Here is a 27318-nt window from a genome sequence, read left to right as displayed (position 1 = left end):
ATCGTAATCAAGTTCAGAGAGGTCTTTCCAGCACTGGCATATAATCTTAATAGCTATGTGTAAAAGGATGCACAACAATTTGGCTTTATAGTTATCAAGCCTACTAGATAAACCAATGCCTCTAAGGATGAGGGTCTTGAAAGATAAAGGTTCGGTTATGGTCAATAGATGTCCAACTGACTTCCAGTAAGATTGCAGATAAGAAAAGCTGAATATAAGATGATCCAGAGTTCTAATATCAGATTGGCATGTCCAACATTTATTATCCATGTTCTTGGAGAGCTTGGATATGTTATTTGGAGGGGCATAATCGAACGCAAACGCCTATCTCCATGGGCGTTTATCTCCGAGAACGGGTCCGTGAAGGGGCGGGCCGAACCGTATTTTCGAAAAAATGGACGTTTTTGAGCTGGGCGTTTGTTTTTTTTAGCGATAATGGAAACTAAAAACGCCCAGCTCAAAAACGTCCTAATCCGAGCCATTTGGTCGTGGGAGGGGCCAGGATTGGTAGTACACTGGCCCCCCTGATATGCCAGGACACCAACTGGGCCCCCTAGGTCAGTGCAGTGGACCTCAGAAAAAGCTCCCACATGCATAACTCCCTTACCATGGATGCTGAGCTCCCAACCCCCCTCCCCCAAAACCCACTACCCACAAATGTACAACACTACCATAGCTCTTAGGGGTGAAGGGGGCACCTACATGTGGGTACAGTGGGTTTTGGAGGCCTCCCATTTACCAGCACAAGTGTTACAGGTACGGGGGATGGGCCTGGGTCCGCCTGCCTGAAGTGCACTGTGGTACCCACTAAAAGTGCTCCAGGGACCTGCATACACGCAGGCCTCTAGGACTTGTTGCTGCTGTATAACATTGGCACACCAGTTGACACCTGAAGACTAATCTCTCCGAAAACGTCCTTTATTGGAATAAGCATGTTTACTCACAGTTAACTGCAGAGGTTGTGCCCCACTGGGAACGAGTCTCCTTGGTACTGAGATTAGCAGTAGGTCAGAGCTGGCAGAATGCTGTACAATGCCCTCTTTCAGCCACATTCAAGGTAAGAACTAAGTTGTCTAACGTGGCTAACACAGGAAAGGGAACTAAAATTGGCTTACAAAAATGGCCACTACCGCATGGACTACAACAGAAAACACAACAGGGCACACTCTGACTCAGTAGGCAGGGGGAAAAGCACCATGGGAGAAGAGCCTACCAACTACCAACATCGTGAGACTGTAACACAAGCTAATGAAATCACGGAGCTCAATACCCTACACCCACCACAATGCAATGCTGATCTGACCCTGTACTGCACCCGAGAGCCACATCTGACCCAGGGAAAGGCTGTGACAGGATCGAACACATTCTGCTGTCATGGAGGTGGGTACAGCATTTGAGGCTGGCATACAGGCTGGGAAAAAAGTTTTTAAAGTGGGGGTTTTTTTGGTGGGAGGGTGTTAGTGACCACTGGGGGAGTCTGGGGACTTCCTCCACGATTCCCTCCAGTGGTCATATGGGCAGTTGGGGCACTTTTTTGGGACTTGTTCGTGAAAAAAAAGGGTCCAAAAAAGTGACCCAAAATCGTGGTAAAAACGCCTTTTTTTCCATTATCAGCTACAGACGCCCATCTCTCCTCGACTGATAACCACGCCCCAGTCCCGCCTCCGAAACGCCTCCGACATGCCCCGTCAACTTTATTCGTTTCTGTGATGGAGTGCAGTTGGAAACGCCCAAAATCGGCTTTCGATTATACCGATTTGGGCGCCTTTGCAAGAAAAACGCCCATCTCCCGATTTGGGTCGAAATACAGGCGTTTTTCTCTTTTGATTATAAGCTGGTTGGCGTCCATAAGGCTCTGTACAGTAGGACAAATATGGTTTGTGAGGAAGCAGAAGATTTGGTGGATACCCAGAAGCTTTGCCACTGCTGTGACGAGAGTGACGTGTGTAAATCTTCTTCCCATACAACCTCAAGAGCAGCAGGTGAGAGGATTTTCATTGTTGTAACAGTTTATAGCACTTGGAAGCTAAGCTATTACTGCACCTTTGCATAGTTGTGAGCATAAAACCAGCTGCTGGGTTTAGCATTGGTTAAAGTGCTAATGTCTGATTTAGCAGATATACAATGAGTAAGTTGGAGCCACTGGAAATATAGGTGTGATGATAAACTAAACTTAGCTTGTAAAATATTGAAAGGCAACCATGTGTTGTGCTCAAGTAATTGATATTAAGTAGTATAAGCCAGCTGTAATCCACAAGGGCCAATATAGCAGCTTGTTATTTATTTTAAAATAGGGTTGTGCAACAGTGATATATCAGAAATGATCATTCAACAGAGGTTTTCCACAGACTTAAAGCAAGGCAGGCTTGAGAGTGGAATGGAATCCTATCTATTAGTTTAAATTGCATCCATAAAGGAGCACTAGTTACATCCTGCAATGTTATCCAATTAGAAGTTTGCTTTAATAAGAACGCTAGGCTATAGTCATGGAAACTTGGAAAATTTACTCCCCCATGTGATTTAGCACATTTTAAGTGTTTGGTGGCGATACAAGGGGGTTTGTTTACCCACAAGAATTTGATAAGAGTTTTTTTTAATATTAGGGCTGAATAATATCAGGATCATGCTAAGCGTGTAATTAATTTTTGGAACAATCATCATTGCGTCTATCCTTCCCCAGCAAGATAGGTGGTGACTGAACCATTTATTTATTTATTATTACATTTATATCCCACATTTTCCCACTGATCACAGGCTCAATGTGGCTTAAATAAATCTTTAGTGAGGCTACAGTGCAATAATAACAAATTATACAAATTGACAATGAGATATAAAATAACAATTAAACAGCACAAAAGGCAAGAAGATAATAACAGGTAATTATTGTCCTTGGATATTTAGATGTTAACTCAGAGGTTAACTGGAGCAAATGATCAGCATTTAGTCAAATACTATCCTCAACGGCAGGAGCAAATAATATAAACAGGTATTTTATATCACTGAGAGTTAATTTAAATTGATGTTGCTCTACTGTATGTTTAAGAATATGATTGTTGAATGGCAAAAGTTCTGATTTGGAGGCATTCAGCTTATAACCAGATACAGCCGAGCATTTAGCAATGACATCTAATATAGTTGGAATGGATGAAGGGGTGGTATAAATTAACACATCATCCGCATAAGCGGAGATCTCAGCAATAACTGTGCCCATTTCCACTCCATGAATTAGAGGGGAAGTTCAGATAGAAATCAAAAGAGGTTCAAGGGTGAAGTTAAATAAGTGGGGAAATAATGGGAAACCCTGTCTATTGCCTCTTTTGGGTTGGAAAAGGGAGGACAGAATTCCGTTGATTTGTAATTTAGTTGTAGGTGCAGAGTACAGGACTTTAATCATGCGAATGATGTCAGATGAGAAACCAAACCATCTCACTATATTGAAAGGAAGGACCATTCAACACGATCAAAGGTTTTCTCTGCATCTAGTCCCAGAGCAACAAAGGAATTGCTAGAGGAGTTAGCTTGCATTAATACATTAGTAAATAATCAAGTGTTATCTGAGTAGTATCTTCCATACATAAAACCTGTTTGACTTGGGGAAATTATTTTAGGCATGACTTATTGTAAACGGCCGGCTAAGATTTTAGCAAACATTTTAGCATCAAGATTTATTACGGATAAGGGACGATAGTGTTGGACTGACAATGGTCTTTGATGTGCTTCAATAAAACAATAATAGATACCTCAGTGAAAGAGCTTGACATCTCCAGACTGAATAAGGTAGGTAAAAAGAGGAGCACATCAGAGAGGCTAGAAGTGACTGAAATGCCTGGTAGAATTCTAGTCTCAGCCCATCTGGGCCAGGAGCTTTATTTTTTACCATATCTTTCAAGGCTGAGGTAATATCTGCCTCTGTAATAGGTTTTGAAATAAGCTTATTATCTTCCTGGGATAAGGTTGGGTATTCTAAACTCTCCCAAAAAGATACATCTGCTTTAGCAGGGTCTATTTCCGATTCGTATAACGTGGAGTAGAACTCTCTAAATCTATTTGCTATGTCAGTTTTGGAGGATAGCATTTTTTAAAAATGATCATGCAGTATTGCTACCAAGTCATTCCTTTCAGTTCTGGCTTTTAAATAGCATACCAGAAGATTGTAGTATTGAGCTGATTTCATGAATATTCCTTTACTGGCTTGTCAGCCAAGGGCACTGTTTAGAGATATTCATGCTTTCTTTAATTTACAGTAAACATCTATGTTAGAGGGATTAGACTGGTGCTGCCCTTCTAGCAGCCTAATATTTTTTTCTAGCTCATTCATTTCAGCATTTACCCCTGGATTCTATATAGCGTGCCTAGATTTCTGCTCAGAAATCCAGGTGGATTCTATAATACATGTTACTTAATTCATTTAACGAGGTGACTAGCATTGTTAACAGCTCTTAACAAGCAATAATGAGCACTACTTTGTAATAATTGTATTTATACGCACAAATCCCTAAGCGTATTCTGTAACGCAGTGCACCTAAATTTATGTGTTCATCAAAAAAAGGGGCATGGTTAGAGGTGGGGAAATGTATGTTTCGTGGGTGTTCCAAAATTTACATGCGTAGTTATAAAATATGGCCCAGTGCAAGGATTGACACCACATTTTCATTGGTATAAATGGGCGTGCATAGTTTTAGTCGCAATGAACGCTGCCTAGGCGTATTCTATATACCACACATAAATCTAAGCAGTTTTTATAGAATACGCTTAGGCAGAATTGCTTACTGTGTGGTAATTTTAGGCATCATATATAGAATCCCAACTGCAAAGGTATTAAATATAAGACCTCCTATGCATCCAGTTTCTCCTTTTTGGGCAGCCAGCTTTGGAACGCTCTGCCAAGATCCATCCGAACAATCAATGACCATCTACCATTCAGAAAAATGTTGAAGACCCATCTCTTCAAGAAAGCTTACCCTAATGACCCAACTTAACTTTTTAAGTCCACCCACGTGATTCCTGCCCCGACGATTATTATACCTTTGACCATGTCTCACAATCTCCTTATGCTCATTCCTCAATCTCTTCCTCTCCATCCTTCCTACTCCTTACCCCTCCCAATCTCTTCTCCTTTTGCTCATCCTATCTTTGTTTACCTCTCCATGCTCAATTTACATATCCTCAAAACCCCACTACTACTATGTTTACTAGAACTTGTAACATTCTCCTTCAAGACTTTGTAATTCTATTTACTATGTAAGCCGCATTGAACCTGCTATGTGTGGGAAAGTGCGGGGTACAAATGTAATTAATAATAATAATAATAATCCCCCCTTAATGACTTTATCTGAGATGTGGTAAACCCTATTATTATCTCCCTAATATATGCCTTGAATGCATCCCATCAAATTATCCAGTCTGATTCATTCAGGGAGTTAAAGTGAATATATTCATTTATTGCATTGGAAATGAGTTCACGAAATGATGAATGCTGCACGAGCGTGGAATTAAAGCGCCAAGTGGAACTGTGATTTGGCAGATTGGATAGGTTAGCTGGATCTGAACATGAGCATGATCAGACAATAATACTCTCAATGCTGGAATGACTGGTCTTATCCAGGAGTGAGGTAGAATTATGTGGTGGTGAATAAAAGGAGAAATCAGGCTCATTATTATGCGTGAGATACCAAATGTCATGCAATTTTATTTGTGCCATTATGTCCTGTAAGGTGAACCAAGCCTTTGTTTTTTTAGTAAGCATAAATTGATTTTCTAAGTCAGGATTCTGCACTAAGTTTAAATCTCCCCCAAGCGCACAAAGGGTGTTGCCTCCATTAGCTATTAAACAGACTATACTATGGAAAAGGTCTGGGCAATCAGCATTAGGTGCATAAATATTAATAAGGTAAAGAAGAACATCATTAATATTAATGGTTACCATAACCCATCGGCCTGAGGTGTCACTAGAATGAGATATCAGTTTTATGTCAGTCCTTTTTCTTATCAGGAAGGCTACACCATTCCGTTTGCCTTCTGCAGGCGAGAAGATTGGTGTAAGAGATCATCTGGATTGCAGTTTAGTAGACTCTGATGCTGTCAGATGTGTTTTCTGAAACAATATGAAATCTGGATTGTATTTGGAAAGGGAGGTTGAGATTTTTTTTCCTTTTTATAGGATTGTTAAATCCCCTAACATTGAGTGATAAGAAAATGACAGCCAGCACTAAATATAGGTATTACATGGATCATACATCAGTTTGATTATAGGAAAAATAAGTATGAAATAGCCCATCCTAGTGACCAACATTACTCTATCAGGGTATAGGATATTCATAAAAAAGAGAATAGTTTGTATAATAGCAACATGTAAAAGAAACAACTATGAGTTGCAGAGCACCAGGGTTTACAGCACCCAGCACTAACTCCCACTGAAGGTTTATCACATTCTCCGAGGACAAGCAGGCTGCTTGTTCTCATGACTGGGTTGACGTCCACGGCAGCCCCCACCAACCGGAAGAAAACTTAGCGGGCGGTCCCGCACGCAGGGCACGCCCACCGCGCATGCGCGGCCGTCTTCCCGCCTGTGCGCGACCATTCCCGCTCAGTTTTTTTCCATTCCGCGCTGGAGAGAGACGTGTTCCCGTCTCTTTCTTAGTCAGCCCCAGAAACCGGATTGCGGCCTAGCCGCGGTTTTTTCTCTTTTCGAGTACGCGTTCGCGTGTTATTTTCTTTAAAAAAAAAACAGCGAAAAAGAGTTTCCCTCGTTGTTTTTAGACGCGAGGGCGCGTCGTCGCGGCCTTGTGGCCGTGCGGTCGTTTCTTCTTTTTCGGGTGTGCTTTTCACCGCCACCATCGATGATTTTGACTTCGCCGATGCGATTTTTCCGTCGATGTCCTCGAAGGTCCCGAGCGGATTCAAAAAGTGTGGTCAGTGCAGCCGGCAGATCACGCTTGGTGTCTCCAGTGCCTCGGCCCGGAGCATAATTCCAAGACATGCACCTTGTGCGGACACAGGTGGCGAGGCAAGTTCTGCGGGACCGTCTTTTTGGAACTTGCGCCAGCCCTTCGACGTCGACCTCTACGGCATCGGTGTCGACGGCCGGGTCTTCGGTACCGATGTCGACGAAGTTGGCGCCGACTCTGGCATAAACTCCAGGAGTACAGGTACCTTTGGTCCGCTGGCCTGCCGTTGCACAATGTCCTCAAGGAGACACTGCTTCAGAACTGGTTGAAGCCACTATCTAATCCTACCATCCCCGAGAAAGAGGAGTCCCAATACAGGATCCACTCAGACCCAGAGTTGATGCGGCCTCAATTGCCTCATGACTCGGCGGTCGTGGACTCTGCTCTCAAGAGGGCACGGAGTTCGAGGGATACCGCCTCGGCGCCCCCTGGGCAGGAGTCTCGCACTCTGGACTCGTTTGGGAGGAAGGCCTACCAATCTTCCATGCTCGTGACCCGCATCCAATCATACCAGCTCTACACGAGCATCCACATGCGTAACAATGTGCGGCAACTGGCGGACCTGGTCGACAAGCTCCCTCCGGAGCAGTCCAGGCCATTTCAGGAGGTGGTCAGGCAGCTGAAGGCGTGCAGAAAGTTCCTGTCCAGGGGTATCTATGACACCTGTGATGTGGCATCTCGAGCTGCGGCCCAAGGGACAGTGATGCGCAGACTTTCATGGCTGCGTGCCTCTGACCTGGACAACCGCACCCAGCAGCAGCTGGCGGATGTCCCTTGCCAGGGGGATAACATTTTTGGTAAGAAGGTCGAGCAATTGGTGGACCAACTACACCAGCGGAAAACCGCTCTCGACAAGTTCTCCCACCGGGCGCCTTCAGCATCCACCTCTGCAGGTGGATGTTTTTCCCGGGCCCGGCAGGCTGCACCCTACGCTTACAGCAAGCGTAGGTACACCCAGCCGGCCTGAAGACCTCCTCAGGCACAGGGACAGTCCCAGCGCGCTCATTCCCATCAACAGCGTGCGCCTAAGCAACCCCCTGCGCCTCCACAGCAAAAGCAGGGGACGGGCTTTTGACTGGATCCATGGGAACATAGCCGCCATCAAAGTATCTGTGCTGGACGGCCTGCCGGTCGGGGGGAGGTTGAAACTTTTTCACCAAAGGTGGCCTCTCGTAACCTCCGACCAGTGGGTTCTCCAAATACTGCGGTGCAGATACACCCTGAATTTGGTCTCCCCTCCACCAAATTGTCCACCGGGAGCCCAATCCTTCAGCTCCCATCACAAGCAGGTACTTGCAGAGGAACTCTCCGCCCTTCTCTGCGCCAATGCGGTTGAGCCCGTGGCACCCGAGCAGGAAGGGCAGGGATTCTATTCCAGGTACTTCCTTGTGGAAAAGAAAACAGAGGGGATGCGCCCCATCCTAGACCTGAGAGGCCTGAACAAATATCTGGTCCGAGAAAAGTTCAGGATGCTTTCCTTGGGCACCCTTCTACCCATGATTCAGAAAGACGATTGGCTATGTTCCCTGGATTTAAAGGACGCTTACACTCACATCCCGATACTGCCAGCTCACAGACAGTATCTCCGATTCCGTCTGGGGACATGGCACTTTCAGTATTGTGTGCTGCCCTTTGGGCTTGCCTCTGCACCATGGGTGTTCACGAAGTGTCTCGTGGTGGTTGCGGCATATCTACGCAAGCTGGGGGTGCACGTGTTCCCGTATCTCGACGATTGGCTGATCAAGAGCACCTCAGAGGCAGGAGCTCTTCGGTCCATGCAGTGCACTATTCACCTTCTGGAGCTGCTGGGGTTTGTGATAAATTACCCGAAGTCCCATCTCCAGCCAGTCCAATCTCTGGAATTCAAAGGAGCTCTGCTGAATTCTCAGTCGGCTCAGGCCTTTCTTCCCGAGGCGAGGGCGCAGAATCTCCTGTCCCTCGCTTCCCAGACCAGAGCGTCTCAGCAGGTCACAGCTCGGCAGATGTTGAAACTTCTAGGCCATATGGCCTTTACGGTCCATGTGACTCCCATGGCTCGTCTTCACATGAGATATGCTCAATGGACCCTAGCTTCCCAGTGGTGCCAAGCCACCAGGAATCTAGAAGATGTCATCCGCCTGTCCATCAGTTGCCGCAATTCGCTGCACTGATGGACAATTCGGACCAATTTGACTCTAGGACGTCCATTCCAAATTCCGCAGCCCACAAAGGTGCTGACAACAGATGCATCTCGCCTGGGGTGGGGAGCTCATGTCGATGGGCTCCACACCCCCCTCCAGGAACAAGATCTTCAGATCAACCTCCTGGAGCTCCGAGCGGTCTGGAACGCACTGAAGGCCTTCAGAGATCGGCTGTCCTACCAAATCATCCAAATTCGGACAGACAATCAGGTTGCAATGTATTACATCAACAAGCAGGGGGGCACCGGATCTCGCCCCCTGTGTCAGGAAGCCGTCAGGATGTGGCGTTGGGCCTGCCAGTTTGGCATGCTTCTCCAGGCCACATACCTGGCAGGCGTAAACAACAGTCTGGCCGACAGGCTGAGCAGAGTCATGCAACCGCACGAGTGGTCGCTCCATTCCAGAGTGGTACGCAAGATCTTCTGAGAGTGGGGCACCCCCCTCGGTGGACCTTTTCGCCTCTCAGACCAATCACAAGCTGCCTCAGTTCTGTTCCAGACTACAGGCACACGGCAGACTGGCGTTGGATGCCTTTCTACTCCACTGGGGGAATGGCCTCCTGTATGCATATCCTCCCATACCTTTGGTGGGGAAGACCTTGCTGAAGCTCAAGCAAGACCACAGCACCATGATTCTGATAGTGCCTTTTTGGCCCCGTCAGATCTGGTTCCCTCTACTTCTGGAGTTGTCCTCTGAAAAACCGTGGAGATTGGAGTGTTTGCCGACTCTCATTTCGCAGAACGACGGAACTTCTGCACCCCAACCTTCAGTCTCTGGCTCTCACGGCCTGGATGTTGAGGGCATAGATTTTGCTTCGTTGGGTCTGTCTGAGGGTGTCTCCCGCGTCTTGCTTGCCTCCAGGAAAGATTCCACTAAAAAGAGTTACTTTTTCAAGTGGAGGTTTGTCGTCTGGTGTGAGAGCAAGGCCCTAGAACCTCGTTCTTGTCCTGCACAGAACCTGCTTGAGTACCTTCTGCACTTATCAGAGTCTGGTCTCAAGACCAACTCAGTAAGGAATCACCTTAGTGCGATTAGTGCTTACCATTATCGTGTAGAGGGTAAAGCCATCTCTGGAGAGCCTTTAGTCGTTCGATTCATGAGAGGCTTGCTTTTGTCAAGGCCCCCTGTCAAGCCTCCTGCAGTGTCATGGGATCTCAACGTCGTCCTCACCCAGCTGATGAAGCCTCCTTTTGAGCCACTGAATTCTTGCCATCTGAAGTACTTGACCTGGAAGGCCATTTTCTTGGTGGCAGTTACTTCAGCTTGTAGAGTCAGTGAGCTTCAAGGCCTGGCAGCTCATGCTCCTTATACAAAATTTCACCATAACAGAGTAGTACTCCGCACTCACCCTAAGTTCCTGCCAAAGGTGGTGTCGGAGTTCCATCTTAGCCAGTCAATTGTCTTGCCAACATTCTTTCCCAGACCGCATACCCGCCCTGCTGAACGTCAGTTGCACACATTGGACTGCAAACGAGCGTTGGCCTTCTATCTGGAGCGGACACAGCCCCACAGACAGTCCGCCCAATTGTTTATTTCTTTCGACCCCAACAGGAAGGGGGTCGCTGTCGGGAAACGCACCATCTCCAATTGGCTAGCAGATTGCATTTCCTTCACTTACGCCCAGGCTGGGCTGGCTCTTGAAGGTCATGTCACGGCTCATAGTGTTAGAGCCATGGCAGCGTCGGTGGCCCACTTGAAGTCAGCCACTATTGAAGAGATTTGCAAGGCTGCGATGTGGTCATCGGTCCACACATTCACATCACATTACTGCCTCCAGCAGGATACCCGACGCGACAGTCGGTTCGGGCAATCGGTGCTGCAGAATCTGTTTGGGGTTTGAATCCAACTCCACCCTCCAGGACCCGATTTTATTCTGTTCAGGCTGCACTCTCAGTTAGTTGTTCTTCGTAGGTCAATTTCTGTTATGCCCTCGCCGTTGCGAGGTTCAATTGACCTGGGTTCTTGTTTTGAGTGAGCCTGATACCCCAGTCGTGAGAACAAGCAGCCTGCTTGTCCTCGGAGAAAGCGAATGATACATACCTGTAGCAGGTGTTCTCCGAGGAGAGCAGGCTGATTGTTCTCACCTACCCTCCCTCCTCCCCTTTGGAGTTGCGTTTTACTCATTCCTTTGCTTGTCATTCAACTGAGCAGGAATGGTCGCGCATAGGCGGGAAGACGACCGTGCATGCGCAGTGGGCGTGCCCTGCGTGCGGGACTGCCCGTGAAGTTTTCTTCCTGTTGGTGGGGGCTGCCGTGGACGTCAACCCAGTCGTGAGAACAATCAGCCTGCTGTCCTCGGAGAACACCTGCTACAGGTATGTATCATTCGCTGTATTATCAACCTAAACAAGCATAGGATGATTAAAGAATCACCTCTGTATGCTCTCCAATATATACAAAAAAAGACAAAACCAAGCTAACAAAGTATTTCCAAATGAACATGCAGTCAAGGTTAAGTATGTCTATATAATAGTGAGATAGATAAAATAGTATGCAGACCGGAAAACGAATGTCATTGCTTAGTATAGCAGAGAACATGAACCTTGAAAACAGAAAGGAATAACACTTATATAGTTTGTCTTTGTCGTTTGCCATGTATTAATGAGTAGTGGAAATACCATCGACTCATAATAAGAAAAAATGACAGTCAATAACTTGATGTAAGAGAATATAATGAATCAATAGCACTTGGAGCAACTTTTTCTAAGTAGGTATCCGTGCTGGCTAAGAAAATCCTTGCTACAGTTGCTGTATGTTACAAGCATTCGTGCAGGAAAGAAAAGCTCCAAATGTGCATTTATTTTTCTCAGTCTGGGCAGTTAAGTCAAAAACTGCTTCATAATTTTTACAGTATTTTTGCTCGTCAAGCAAAAATTGAAGCATATTGTCCTTGTGTTTCACTAGTGCTCTCAGATGAGCTCACTGTAGAATCTCAGTAACCTGAGGATAGCATAACACACGTCATCAAAGAATATGAGAACTTATCATGTGAAAGGACCCAGTGGGCCCATTCTAATTCAAATTCCTTGTTGAACTGCAGACCAAGGAGAGAAGATATGAATTTCTTGAAAAACTGATCAGGTCAGGGCCTTCTAAATTTTCTGGCAGGCCTACCAGTCTGATGTTATTGTGGCAGGTTCTGTTATTATTATCTTTGTGATCATGTTCTCACTGTGTGGCAAAGTTTTTATGTTTTGCTCTGTGATGGATTGTCTGGCTTCTAATCTATTTACCTTGGATTTGAACTGTGCATTTTCATTTTGAAAATTTGTTAGAGTTTATATAGAGCAGAGTGCCTAACTGGCGATCACTTCTCTTTTTCTAGGTATAAAAATGTGGCTGTTTCCTTGGAGAATTTTCAAAGTGAAATTATGTATGTATTTTCATTTTGAAAATTTGTTAGAGTTTATGTAGAGCAGAGTGCAGGAAAGCTCTTCTAAGTTATCCAGATAATGTTGTCATTATCCCCTGTATTCTATACATGGCACCTAAAGTTGCACACCAAAATCGATCAACAAGCCCTCAACTAGCAATAATTGGCAACTAGCTGCACGCTATTCTAAAAGGCTTGGCGCCTAACTCTCATAGCACAGATTTAATAGGGGGAATGTCAGAGGCATTCCAAAAAGTTGCAAGTGAAATTACAGAATTTGCCCAAAGCATACCTAAGTTGATGGCTGACATTTACACCTGGATCTGCACCGAATGCTATTCTATAAAAGGCACGCTTCCTTTATAACCTAGCACTTACAGCTGAATTTTTTTGGTGCTGAATTTTTGGTACCATTTATTGAATTCCCTCCAATATGGATAATGGCCAGGAATATTTAGGTATTTTTAAACACCAGAACCATCATTAAAGGAAATACTGATTGTGATGTTTAAATATTGACCTGCTAGCTTCTATATTTCTCTCCTGATTTTTCCAATGATATTGGTACCCACATTCATCATGACAGCTGATTTCTGTCATGTATGTAATCAAATATTAATTTGGTGTCTTGTGAGGTCCACTACTTTTGCATTAGACTAGTTACCACATGATCATCATATCTACCAGCAAGTTAGTTATTTATATTCCTACTAAATTTCTTAGGAACTGGAATATTTTCAGCAATAGTAAATGAATATAAAATTACTCACCAACATCTGCAGAAGGCTTGCCTACAGGAAAACAAAACAGAAAAGAGTCAGTGCATTCAATAAAAGCCATTGGGCCTGATATTCAAAGGATGTGTGCTTGAAACTGAGAGGTATGCCCTATGAGGATATGTTTTATACAGGTCGTGCACTACTGTAGTCATTAGCACAAGATAACTGCTAGGATTTTAGCACAGGAGCACATAGCAATTCCTATATAGGAAGCACTGAATGATCCATCCTTAACAGAAAGTGCCTGAAAATTTGGCATCAATTAAAGACACACTTAGTGTGATTCTATAAAGATTGTAGACAACTTAATTGAACAACAAGCCAATTAGGAATGATAATTGCTCCCTTATATGGTCTGTAGACCTGCCCAGCGCATCCCAGGATGCACTGGGTGGGGCTGTGCGCCACCATTTTGCATCGTCGTCAACCCAAGGAAGAGGAGGGAGGCAGACTACCTCCCTCCTCCAACTAAGGTAGGGGGGCCGGGAGGGGGTTCTTTTTTACGCTGGACCACCAGGGATTCTGCAGATAACGCTGGGGGGGGGGGGGGGGGTTAGGGTGGGCTGGAGGTCCGCCGGTCCTCCAGCCCCCCCCCCCGTCGCTCACTGGGAGGGAGCAGGCTTTGGCCAGCGGCCACCAGGGACCATTTTCTGGGGGTTTGGGGGGGGGGGCTGGAGACCCACTGGATCTCCAGCCCTCCCTGAACCTGGGGGGGTCATCTGGGGGGGGGACCAGAGGTCCACCAGACCTCCAGCCCCCTATTGGCAGGTTTGCTTTGGGGGGGGGGGGGGAACGGGGGCCTGCCAGCATGCAACTGCATGCTGGACAGGGCTCACCATTCCTCCTCAATGATCTGCAACCCTAACGCCAGCTGGAAAGGGGAGGGATGGGGAGAAACAAGGGGTGGGGGGGAGGGAAAGGGGGGAGATGGAGAGAGGAGGAGAGGGAAAGGGGACTGGGGGGGAGGGGTAGACATGTAATGGAACAAACCATTATGAAACTGTTGTTTGTTTTTTTGTTTATTGTTGCTCAATAAAAATATTTCAACATAAAAGACAAATCTATAAAGGAAACATGTTCGTTATAGAATCGCACTAAGTGCATCACTTTATCAGCGCTGCTTTTTAGCACTACTTATAGAATTTACTCCTTAGTGCTCTAATAGGTATATTACCACATGCAATTGCCTCTATAGAATCCCCGCTTAGTGCACTGTCTCCCAGTGCCTTTCCTTGAATTTATTCCATAGTGTCCAGTGAAGCTGTTTGCCGATGGGTGTGTCAAAAGAACATACATCCTGGCTCTTCTGACTAACAGGAAAAATTCTATGTAGAATGTGACAACAATCATCCAATCCCATAACTGACTGGTTTATCTGAAGATGAGACAATCCATTGGTTGTCAGTCTGCGAATGACTGTGGAAAATAACTTACTTGAATTTAATGTGATTATGACTGAAAGAGTTCAGACCTTAGTTAGTTTATTGAAAGATGAAACATCATATTTTGATCCAGTGCCATCTATGTTTCTCCTTTCTCTTCTTTTATATAACATGTTATTTGAAACCATTGCGCAGGTTAATTAGGAAAGATGGGGCCCCTTTTACTAAGCTGTGTAAGCGCCTATGCACGCCCAACATGCACCAAAATGAACATACCGCACAACTACCGTGTGCCTTTTGCTGTAATTTCATTTTTGGCGCACGTCTGCAAAGCACATTTGAAAAATAATTTTTATTTTCAGACGCATGTAGTAGATGCACGCCAAATGACATCTGATGCACGTAGGTCATTACACCATGCAGATTCTTTACCGCTAGGTCTATGGATGGCAGTAAGGTCAGACACCCAAAATGGACACACAGCAATTTTGATTTTGATGCAATTCCATTTTCGAAAAAAGTTTTAAAAGGCATTTTTGGTATGTGCTCTGATAAATATTTCTGCGCACGCACAAAACCCGTGCCTATACTACTGCAAGCCACTTTTTACCGTGGCTTAGTAAAAGGACCCCATGGTGTTTTAGTTAATATATATATATATACTAGCCGTTAAGCCCATTAAAACGGGCGAGATTTGTGTTTTGCAAAATGTAATAATTCTCACCTCCATCCATCCATCTCCAGCAAACCTCCTCTCTCCCCTGCCCTCCCCTCAATCGATCCATGTCCATGCCTTCGTGGAAACTGGAAATTGCATCAGTGCACGCTGAGAGAGAAGGGGAAGGGCTTAAAGGAGAGGCAAGCCTGCTTTTTCGCCACTGCTGCAACTTTTTAAATGCAGGAAAGAAGCTGAGCGACGATGTGGCAGGGAGTGACAGGAAGCGCCGCAGGGTCCCTGGAGGCGCGAGGCCCTGTGCGACCGCTCCTGTTGCCCCTGCCTAAAACCGGCCCTGACGACGGAGGGCGGGTGGGACTCCGGCACCAGGCCCCCCCTGGAGGCCCGGGCCCGGGGAATTTTGTCCCCCCTGCCCCCCCCCCTCGGCGGCCCTGGAGAGAAGCAAGGGAAGCCAGGCCAGAGGAAGAGCAGACCCAGGTGGGTGGAAGCAAAGCAATCAAGGAGCCTGGAAGCCAGGCAGAGGAAGAGCAGACCCAGGTGGGTGGAACCAAAGCAATTAAGGAGCTTGCAACCACCGCTCTCTGAACAAACCTAGAGAGGACTACACACACATGGCTCAGGCAGTGCCAGTCAAGTGTGTGTGTCAACGGGACCCCGCGCAGCCCGAGGATGCCACTTGCGTTGAGGTAGGGGACATGAAAGTACCCCCTCCTTAAGGACCCCCCTCTGCCTAGGTCTGGGTTTCAGTGGGTAGCTGTAATGGAAGATTTAAAGGATTGCTTTTCAATCCTGCTTTGATCAATAATGAACTCTGAAATCTTCTGTCTTTGACCGAAAGTAACTTTTCTTGTAAATACAAAAATAGGTTGGAATGCAGAAGATAAGATACAGCTCTAACTAATTTGGTATGTGAAGAGGAGGATGGTGCTTGTTTTCAGAAGTTCAGCTTGGCCACCTGGACTTGGAAAACATGTGGCCACATTCCCACAGTATGGCTTGTTTACCTAAACAGAGAAGCATTCTGTAATTTCCCTAGCTCTGAACATGAGCTCTAAGCCTAATAAAAAGGGGGGCTTGTTACAGCAGAGTGGGAGCTCATCTGTGAGTAATGTACGTACTGCGCAGAGGACTTGTTCCTGGTCTAAAAAGCTCCTGGCTTTTGCTGTAACGGGCCCCACCCCCAGCTGATGATAAGAGCCTGGATGATGTAAGGACCAGTGATGTTGTATGTATATAGTGAATTATTGCTTATTTTCCTGGTCTAAAAACTCTTAGCATTGCTTAGATGTAGAGATCAGTGATGTAATGATTGTTTATATAGTTAATCATTGTATATATCTTAATCATTGTAGATTTTAGCAACTCTAATAAAGGTTTCATTTATTTAATATGAATCCAAAAGAATCCGCGGTAATTATTGAGTAGTCTGTGTTAGCGAATCAGGTCAGGAGCGTGGACGTTATCATCGGGCTCCCAGGAATTGTCATCCGGGCCAAAATGTTTCCAGGATAGCGGATAAGTATTCGTCCTCTCTGACGCTTGGAGTCTAGAATCTCCTCTACCTCAAATTCAGGGTCAGGCTCGGAATCAGGAATGATTATCTTCTTGGGTTCCGGATGCCATATGGAAGTTAAAAATGGTTTAAGCAGGGCTACATGGAAGGCGCTGTGAACCTTGAGGTTTGCTGGTAACTGGAGAGGGTAAGTGACTGCCCCCACCTCAGATTGTATTGGAAATGGCCCTATGAATCGTGGAGCAAACTTGAAGGAGGGTAGGCGAAGCCTCAAGTATTTGGTGCTGAGCCAGACCTTCTGTCCAGGTTGAAAAACTGGCGCAGTTTGTGTTTTTCGATCCACGAAGAGCTTGTACTTAGCTGAGGCTCACTGAAGATATTGCTGGACCTTGGCCCAGATATCCTGAATATCAGTGAGAGTCTGGTGGAGCAGAGGCGAGGCTTGTATTTGAGGGATTGGAAGTGGCAGATGAGGATGGCATCCATACACTGTAAAAAATGGCGAGGTATGAGAGGCAGTATGAAAACTGCTGTTATAGGCGAATTCTGCCCGGGGAGCAATGCAGACCAGTCATCCTGTCAACTGTTAGTGTACATCCATAGGAAGGCCCTGAGAGTTTGATTGACCCGTTCCACAAGGCCATTGGTCTGTGTGTGGTAGGCAGACGAAAAGTGAGTGGTAATCTGAAGTTAGAGCGCAGGGTTTTCCAGAACCTTGAAGTGAATTGAGAGCCCCAATCACTAATGATCCGCAGAGGGAGACCAAGTAAGCAGAAAATGTTTTGGATAAAGGCCGTGGCATGGGTGGCAGCAGAAGGAAGGGCCTTCATAATGGAGGAGTGGCCTAGTGGTTAGAGAACCAGTCTTGCAATCCAGAGGTGGCCGGTTCAAATCTCACTGCTGCTTCTTGTGATCTTGGGCAAGTCACTTAACCCTCCATTGCCTCAGGTACAAACTTAGATTGGGACAGAGAAATATCCAGAGTACCTGAATGTAACTTACCTTGAGCTACTACTTAAAAAGGTGTGAGCAAATCTAAATAAATAAAATGGGCCATCCATGAAAATCGGTCCACCACTACCCAAATGACTGTGTGCCCTTGGGATTCAGGGAGCTCAGTAACAAAAACCATTGATATTTCCTGCCATGGGAGTTGTGGAACTGGTAAAGGCTGCAGGAGTCCCCATGGCTTGCCAGGAGGGAACTTGCTCCGGGCGCAAGTGGGTCAAGTAGAAACAAAATGTAAGATATCTTTACACATGCGAGGCCACCAATAATACTGAGATATTAAATGAAAAGTCTTACAGAAACCAGGGTGACCCGCAAAAGTGGAGGAGTATCCCCATTTGAGGACTTTCTTGCTGGATTGAGGTGGCACGGAAGTTCTCGTAGATTTGGGCGAGACCAAGGTTGTGGAGGCAATGCAGGCAGGATTGAGCATGGGGCAACATTCTTCAGGTTCTTCAGAAGGGTTGAAGACCCTGGATAGGGCATCAGCTTGCATATTTTTCTTGGCCGGTCGGAACACCAGGTGGAAATTAAAACAAGCAAAGAATAATGCCGTGGGTTCAACCTTTTGACTTCCTGAAGGTATAGGAGATTTTTGTGATCTGTGATTACCGTGTGAGGTGCAAAGCACCTTCCAGGAGGTAGCACCATTCTTAAAAAGCCAATTTAAGGGCCAACAGTTCCCGGTCTCTCATGGTATAATTTTGTTCGGCCGGAGAAAATTTTTTTAGAGAAGAAAAAGCAGGGGTGACGTTTTCCAGACTCTGAGACTTGAGAAAGCAGTGCCCCTGCCCTGAGGGAAGAGGCATCAACCTCCATAACGAACAGTCTTTTAACATCAGGACTTCGGACTACTGGGGCGGACAGAAAAGCTTGTGTAAGGGTGGTGAAGGCATCTAGGGCTTCTGGTATCCAGTTCCTCACATCTGCCTCCTTCCTGGTCAATGCAGTGAGAGGGGCAGTTATGATGGAATATTGATGGATGAACTGCCGGTAGAAGTTAGCAAAGCCCAAAAATCGTTGCAAGGTCTGGAGACCCTGGGGCACGGGCCAATCTCGGATGGCTCGGAGTTTAGCGGGGTCCATTTGGAGGCCATTTGAGGAGACAATATATTCCAAGAATAGGATAGACCGTTGATGAAATGAGCACTTCCCCAGCTTGGCGATTAGGTGGTGGCTCCGGAGGCGCTGCAGGACCGTACGCACATGATGGACATGGTCCTTAACAGAAGTAGAGAAAACAAGGATGTCATCCAAGTAAACTATGACCGAGGAGTACAGAAGATCTTGAAAAATAAAATTGATGAATCCTGAAACACCGCAGGTGTGTTGCAAAGGCCAAATGGCATAACTAAATACTCAAAATGCCCCTCATGGGTATTAAAAGCGGTCTTCCATTCATCCCCACGGCGAATTCGGACTAGGTTGTATGCCCCTCGGAGATCTAACTTGGTGAAGATAGATGCCCCTTGCAGACGGTCGAAAGTTCTGGAATGAGGGGAAGCGGATACTGATTCTTGATGGTTATTTCGTTCAGACCTCACTCAATGAGCCATCCTTCTTAGAAACACAAAAGAATCCTGCCCCCGCTGGGGATGAAGAGGGCCTGATGAAGCCCTTATGGAGGTTTTCTTGAATATATTCCCGCATGGTATTTGATTCCTCCCAAGAAAGGGTGTAGAGACAGCCCCGAGGGGGCATTTTGCCTAGGAGTAGCTCAATGGGGCAGTCAAAAGGGCGATGAGGAGGAAGAGAGTCCGCCTCCTGCGCATTAAAGACGTCTTGGAAATCACGATATTCCTTGGGGAGAGAAGCATCACCCGGGATCAAAACCCCTGGGGAGGTCGCAATAGTCCTCGGGGAAGGCACCACCAGCATAAGACATGTGGCGAAACATTGAGAACCCCAACTGCCGATATCACCCGTAGCCCAGTTGATACTTGGTGCATGTAGTCGTAACCAGGGTAGGCCCAAAATAACGGGATGAATGGCCCAGGGAAGCACCAGAAATTGAATTTCCTCCTTATGCAAAATTCCAACTTGCATCTGCAAGGGCTGGGCAACATGAGTGATGGAGTAGGGAACAGTTAAACCTTGAATGGAGGTCACTTGTAGCATAGGTTTGCAAAGAATTGAAGGAGCTCCTAGTTGGTTCAGAAAACAGGCGTCAATACAATTTCCTCCTGCTCCTGAAGCAATCAAAGCCACAGTGTTAATACTGAGTTCCTTCCAGTGCAGGGAAATAGGGATGGAGACAAGATTATCCGGAAGAGGTGAAGAACAACCCAGGGCCACCCCCTTCAGTGACCCTGGGTCATGGCATTTCCCGGTTTATTCAGACAATGTCTTAGGAAGCGGCTGGCCTGCCCACAGTACAGGCAAAGTTGATTGTCTCGACGGTGAGCCCTCTCTTTCTCAGAGAGGCGATGCCGTCCGATAACCATTGGCTTTTCAGGGACTCCAGAAGTAGAGCTTGCTGCACTTTTGGAAGAAGAAGGGCGCGGCGTCTGGGGAGATGGTCTCAGAGAGTGGCGCTGAGCAGAGCATTCCAGTGACCTTTCTTGAAACCATACATCGATACGGATGTAGAGGGTGATCAGAGCATCCAAAGCATTCGGAAGTTCCCAGCTGGCCAGTTCATCTTTGATCCGGTCCTTGAGTCCTTGCCAGAAAATGGCCGTAAGGGCCTCTTGGTTCCATTTTACCACTGAAGCTAGGGTTTGAAAGCGAACGGCATAAACACCAACAGAACAATTGCCTTGTTGAACTCATAGAAGTTCTGCGGCTGCAGAGGAGGGCCATCCCAACACATTGAAAACTAACCGGAAGTGGCGAAGAAATTTTCCAACATCAGTGAGTAAAGGGTCCCGTTGCTCCCAGAGAGGAGAGGCCCAAGACAAGGCGGATCCGGAGAGTAGAGAGATGATATAGGTTATCATGAGTCTATCAGTAGAAAAGGCTGCTGGTTGCATTTCAAACAGCATAAGACATTGGTTGAGGAACCCTCGGCAAGCAGAAGGGGTGCCGTCGAACGGGGGAGGCTCAGGAAGCAGCAACCCTGGAGTAGGTAACACGGATCTGGACGACGCAACAGGAGACTGTCGTTGGGATTGAAGGGTTGACATCTTGGAACACACCTCCTGTAGAACACTGGACAGTTTAGCTGGGCCTGTTGCTGCTGAAGAACCTGGGCCAACTCAGACAGGTCGGGTTTGTCTGGCGAACTCATGGCTTCAGTTTACTGTCAGACTTGTGAGTTCTTGTACCAAGTAGAGCGCTGCTGAGCCCAGTACTCGGTCCAGGTTCTGCTTGTGGTTGGACAACCCCGGGTTTCACCTACGCTGACTGCCGTTTCCCAGAGGTTGAGCCCCTAGGTGCGGGTGGCCTGCAGGACTTATGGGACGGAGCTGGAAGCAGGGTGATGAATGTATCGGCCAGGCAGGCAGCAGGTCAAGAGAGTAATCCAGGTACAAGTGGCAGTCAATAGGCAGGCGACAGGCAAGAGAGTAATCTAGGTACAGGCAAGTCAGTAGGCAGGCGGCAGGCAAGAGAGTAATCCAGGTACAGGCAAAAGTCAGTAGGCAGGCGGAAGGCAAGAGAGTAATCCAAGTACAGGCAAAAGTCAGTAGGCAGGCGGAAGGCAAGAGAGTAATCCAGGTACAGGCGAAATCAGTAGGCAGGCGGAAGGCAAGAGAGTAATCCATATACAGGTGAAAGTCAGTAGGCAGGCGGCAGGCAAGAGAGTAATCCAGGAAGAGGTGAAAGTCAGTAGGCAGGCGGCAGGAAAAAGAGTAATCCAGATGCAGGCGAAAGTCAGTAAGCAAACGGCAGGCAAGAGAGTAATCCAGGTACAGGCAGTAGGCAGGCAGCAGGCAAGAGAGTAATCCAGGTACAGGCGAAATCAGTAGGCAGGCGGAAGGCAAGAGAGTAATCCATGTACAGGTGAAAGTCAGTAGGCAGGCGGAAGGCAAGACAGTAATCCAGGTACAGGCGAAATCAGTAGGCAGGCGGAAGGCAAGAGAGTAATCCATGTACAGGTGAAAGTCAGTAGGCAGGCGGCAGGCAAGAGAGTAATCCAGGAAGAGGTGAAAGTCAGTAGGCAGGCGGCAGGAAAAAGAGTAATCCAGATGCAGGCGAAAGTCAGTAAGCAAACGGCAGGCAAGAGAGTAATCCAGGTACAGGCAGTAGGCAGGCAGCAGGCAAGAGAGTAATCCAGGTACAGGCGAAATCAGTAGGCAGGCAAGAGAGTAATCCAGGTACAGGTGAAAGTCAGTAGGCAGGCAGCAGGCAGAAGGGTAATTCAGGTACAGGCAAAGTCAGCAAAGAGGGACCAGTAGATAAGAAGCAGACTACAGAGTTAGAAACACCTACCAAAGTAGAAGCTGAAGCATGGAGTCCAGGGAGTGCTCAGCTGATAAAGTGCTGGCATCTGACATCAGCAGGGAGAAGGGGCACAGCCATAGCACAAGAGCAGGGGAAGGAGGAACCAGAAGACCAATAGGAGAGAAGCAAGGGAAGTCAGGCAGAGGAAGAGCAGACCCAGGTGGGTGGAAGAAAAGTAATCAAGGAGCCTGGAAGACAAGCAGAGAGAGAGAGAGAGAGAGAGAGAGAGAGCAGAAACAGGTGCATGAAACCAAAGCAATGAAGGAGCCTGCAACCACCGCTCTCTGAACAAACCCAGAGAGGACTACACACACATGGCAAAGGCAGTGCCAGTCAAGTGTGCATGTCGACGGTACCCCGCGCAGCCCGAGAACGCCACTTGCATTGAGGTAGGGGACATGACAGGTAGCTTCTGTTATAAATTTTAAGGTAATAATAGAAAAGGATACACTACATCAACCGGCTCAACCTTTCTCCTCATGTCTATTTACGCCTTCAAAGAAATGAAGCAAATTGGTGAGGCAAGACTTCCCTTGGCTGAACCCATGCAGACTGTCTCATGAAACCATAATGGGCAAGACTTAAGAAGTGTTATTATTTCAGCCACAGAAAATACATAGAAAACTACTTACTCTTATCTGCAGTGAGCATTTCTACAAGAGAACAAAAGTGGGAAGAATCAGTGACGCAGCATTACTGGTACTAGAATGTACATACATTATGATAACCAGCTTTTCCTCTACACATACTAAAATGTTGTATATTGTGCATGAGGTCATGGCAAATCACCAAGTGATCATCACACCCACCAGCCACCCAGCTATTAACATATCTAATGACTGACTTAAGAACTGGAATAGTTTTCAGCCACAGTAAGGTTATCAGTAGAAATCAAACAAAATAAAACATGGAAAAGAAAATAAGATGATACCTTTTTTATTGGACATAACTTAATACATTTCTTGATTAGCTTTCGAAGGTTGCCCTTCTTCGTCAGATCGGAAATAAGCAAATGTGCTAGCTGACAGTGTATATAAGTGAAAACATTCAAGCATTACTATGACAGTCTGACAGGGTGGGAGGATGGGGGTGGGTCGGAGGTATGCATGGGGACATCAAAGCATATCATTGATATTCTAACAGGATGGGTGTGGATAGGTGAGGGGTGGGGTGATCAACAGAGACATACAGCTTTATGGTTTATAATGGGTTCCTAACAGAAGCTACCTGTCATGTCCCCTACCTCAATGCAAGTGGCGTTCTCAGGCTGCGCGGGGTACCGTCGACATGCACACTTGACTGGCACTGCCTTTGCCATGTGTATGTAGTCCTCTCTGGGTTTGTTCAGAGAGCGGTGGTTGCAGGCTCCTTCATTGCTTTGGTTTCATGCACCTGTTTCTGCTCTCTCTCTCTCTCTCTCTGCTTGTCTTCTAGGCTCCTTGATTACTTTTCTTCCACCCACCTGGGTCTGCTCTTCCTCTGCCTGACTTCCCTTGCTTCTCTCCTATTGGTTCCTAACCCATTATAAACCATAAAGCTGTATGTCTCTGTTGATCACCCCACCCCTCACCTATCCACACCCATCCTGTTAGAATATCAATGATATGCTTTGATGTCCCCATGCATACCTCCGACCCACCCCCATTCTCCCACCCTGTCAGACTGTCATAGTAATGCTTGAATGTTTTCACTTATATACACTGTCAGCTAGCACATTTGCTTATTTCCGATCTGACGAAGAAGGGCAACCTTCGAAAGCTAATCAAGAAATGTATTAAGTTATGTCCAATAAAAAAGGTATCATCTTATTTTCTTTTCCATGTTTTATTTTGTTTGATTTCTATTGATAACCTTAAGAGTGGACTAACACGGCTACCATACTCCTCAGCCACAGTAAATAATCATACAATGACTCACGAAGGCTGATATTCATACTGAAGGGGGCAGCCCGCATAAGCTGAGCCCAGATAGTCAATGTTGGGCTGTTTGACCGGCATTCAATATCCGGGGAATTTTTGGCGCTGAAATGTTAACCGGCTATGCCAATATTCAGCACCAGCCAGTTAACATTTTAGTAGTCAAAGATAGGCTTGCTATTTCAGTGGCCTATTTTGACCCCTCAACATAGCGGGTTTGCCGCTAAATATCTGCACCTAACTGGCTATGTCACTTGATATAACCGGTTAGTGGCTAGCCAGGACCTAACCAGTTATCTCCTGCCGAATATCTGTGGTTAGGCGGCTAATTGCTATGTAACAAACCAGGTGCCATTGGTTTACATATCGGTGGAAAGCTTCTCTAAAAGAAAAAAACAAGGAGAGAATCTGTGCATGCAGCAATACTGAAACTAGAACATACATACATTATGAAAACTGGCTGTTCCCCAGCACGTTCTAAAATCTTGTATATTATGCATGAAGTCCTCCATTTTCACAGCAGATGGGCAAATTATCAAAGGGGTAACTCTGTAACTAGGTGCTTCCACTTAGATGCTCATTCTGTAATGGAAAATAGGAAAGCTTGCATAACCATGAATATAAAGCACCTCACACTTATGCCAACCATAGACCTGGCACAAGTGCAAGTGCCAAAGTGTGTTAGGAATGCATGTATTTTATAGCATTTTATAAGCCACTGCTAATTGCCATATGTAACAACCCTAACATTCAAGGTATTTGCTGTAGAAATTTTTCTGTCAAATTCTCTGCCTGTACAGATGACATTCTATTGTTTCCAATGCCATCTTCGATCCCTCATTTGCTTTCCATTATATCTGATTAGTCTTGCTCATCTGGCTACAAGCTTAACCAAACAAAGACAGAATTAATGCCTATTAACTGTCCTTACGTACAGCAAGATGTTTCTGCGTTTAATTTCATTTGGTCTCCTACCAAACTAAAATACTTGGGTATCCTCTTTGGTCCTATAGTGGAAGAGACAAAACTTGTAAATAGTAATCATCTTCTGGAAATAGTTAAGTCTCACTTCGAGATGGTCTCCCTTGAGGCTATCGTGGTGGGGACGGCTCGATATAATCAAATTGATGATTGCTCCAAAAGTCAATTACATCTTATATATATTGCCATTCTTGTTTGACCACACCATTTATACTGCTATTGAGAAACATCTTTTAACCTTTTTATGGTGTGGAAAACCACCATACACTGCTGTCAAAAAATTGAAGTCCAATAAAAAACGATGTGGCGTGAACTTTCCTTGTATCTACAACTATCATATGGCATCAATTATGAAACAAACATCTCTTTGGTTTGAAGACCTGAACTTTGTACTGCTTCCACCAAGATATCATTTTGAATCAATATGTTGGCATTCTTATCCCCTTCATTTAATACCATTTACCTCTTGAAATGATGTAACATAGTTGACCATGGCAGAAAAAGACCTGCATGGTCCATCCAGTCCGCCCAACAAGACAAACCCACATGTACAACGTGCTGTGCAAACCTTACCTTGATTTGTACCTGTCTTTTTCAGGGCACAGACCATATAAGTCTGCCCAGCACTATCCACGCCCCCCAACCACCCGCCCCGCCTCCCACCACCGGCTCTGGCACAGACCATATAAGTCTGCCCAGCACTATCCCCACCTCCCAACCACCAGCCCTGCCTCCCACCACCGGCTAAGCTTCTGGGGATCCCTTCCTTCTGAGCAGGATTCCTTTATGTTTATCCCACGCATATTTGAATTCCGTTACAGTTTTCCTCTCCACCACCTCCCATTGGAGGGCATTCCAAGCATCCACCACTTTCTCCGTGAAAAAATACTACCTGACATTTTTCTTGAGTCTGCCCCCCTTCAATCTCATTTCATGTCCTCTAGTTCTACCGCCTTCCCATCTCCGGAAAAGGTTCAATTGCGGATAAATACCTTTCAAATATTTGAACGTCTGTATCATATCACCCCTGTTTCTCCTTTCCTCCAGGGTATACATGTTCAGGTCAACAAGTCTCTCCTCATACATCTTGCAACGCAAATCCCATACCATTCTCGTAGCTTTTCTTTGCACTGCTTCCATTTTTTTAACATCCTTCGCAAGATACGGCCTCCAAAATTGAACACAATACTCCAGGTGGGGCCTCACCAATGTCTTATACAGGGGTATTAAAACCTCTTTTCTTCTGCTGGTCACACCTCTCTCTATACAGCCTAGCAATCTTCTAGCTACGACCACAGCCTTGTCACACTGTTTCGCCGCCTTCAGGTCCTCAGATACTATCACCCCAAGATCCCTCTCCCCGTCCGTACCTATCAGACTCTCACCGCCTAACACATACGTCTCCCGTAGATTTCTACTCCCTAAGTTCATCACTTTGCATTTCTTCGCATTGAATTTTAATTGCCAAACGTTAGACCATTCTTCTAGCTTCCGCAGATCTTTTTTCATGCTTACCACTCCCTCCGGGGTATCCACTCTGTTGCAAATCTTGGTGTCATCCACAAAAAGGCAGACTTTACCTTGTAAGCCTTCGGCAATGTCACTCACAAATATATTGAATAGAATCGGCCCCAGCACCGATCCCTGAGGCACTCCACTACTCACCTTTCCCTCCTCCGAGAGAACTCCATTCACCACCACCCTCTGGCGTCTGCCGTCAACCAGTTCCTAATCCAGTTCACCACTTTGGGTCCTATCTTCAGCCCATCTAGTTTATTCAAGAGCCTCCTGTGGGGAACCGTGTCAAAAGCTTTGCTGAAATATAAGTAGATTACGTCCATAGCACGTCCTTGATTTAATTCTCCGGTCACCCAGTCAAAGAATTCAATGAGATTCATTTGGCATGATTTCCCTTTTGATGCTTCATTGAAAGATGTTATAACCCAAAGCACATCAGAGGTAGTTAAAACCATTGAAACTTGTTTAACAACTCATTGGTCTCATACACATTTCACTCCAATATGGAACAATAATCTCTTTAAAATTCAAAATAGAGTCACTAATTGGAAAATATGGCAATCGGCACCATTTTTGAGCAGACGCCCAAAGTCTTTTGAAGCCTGATGAGTGATTTATCCTGTATCCCCCTGATGAAGCAAGTAATTGTGAAACCTAGATCC

The 27318-nt window shown here is 46.0% G+C and overlaps 1 protein-coding gene across 2 annotated transcripts in view; it reads right to left on the bottom strand.

Annotated features, from left to right (window-relative positions):
• The window catches only part of LOC115466353 (E3 ubiquitin-protein ligase TRIM39-like), a 399358-nt gene that overhangs the window by 254018 nt on the left and 118022 nt on the right, over positions 1-27318 (bottom strand). Inside the window, exon 16 of one of the 2 annotated variants that reach the window (XM_030197539.1) lies at positions 22874-22894. The exons of the other annotated variant lie outside the window; for it this stretch is intronic. Coding sequence (XP_030053399.1) covers positions 22874-22894 — 21 coding nt within the window. The remainder of the gene's footprint in view (positions 1-22873; positions 22895-27318) is intronic. 2 annotated transcript variants of the gene reach the window in all.

Source organism: Microcaecilia unicolor, chromosome 3 (genome assembly GCF_901765095.1).
Source record: "Microcaecilia unicolor chromosome 3, aMicUni1.1, whole genome shotgun sequence".
NCBI classification, from domain to species: Eukaryota; Metazoa; Chordata; class Amphibia; order Gymnophiona; family Siphonopidae; genus Microcaecilia; species Microcaecilia unicolor.
Note: the sequence above shows the minus strand (reverse complement) of the source record. Positions and strands in the feature narration are given on the sequence as shown.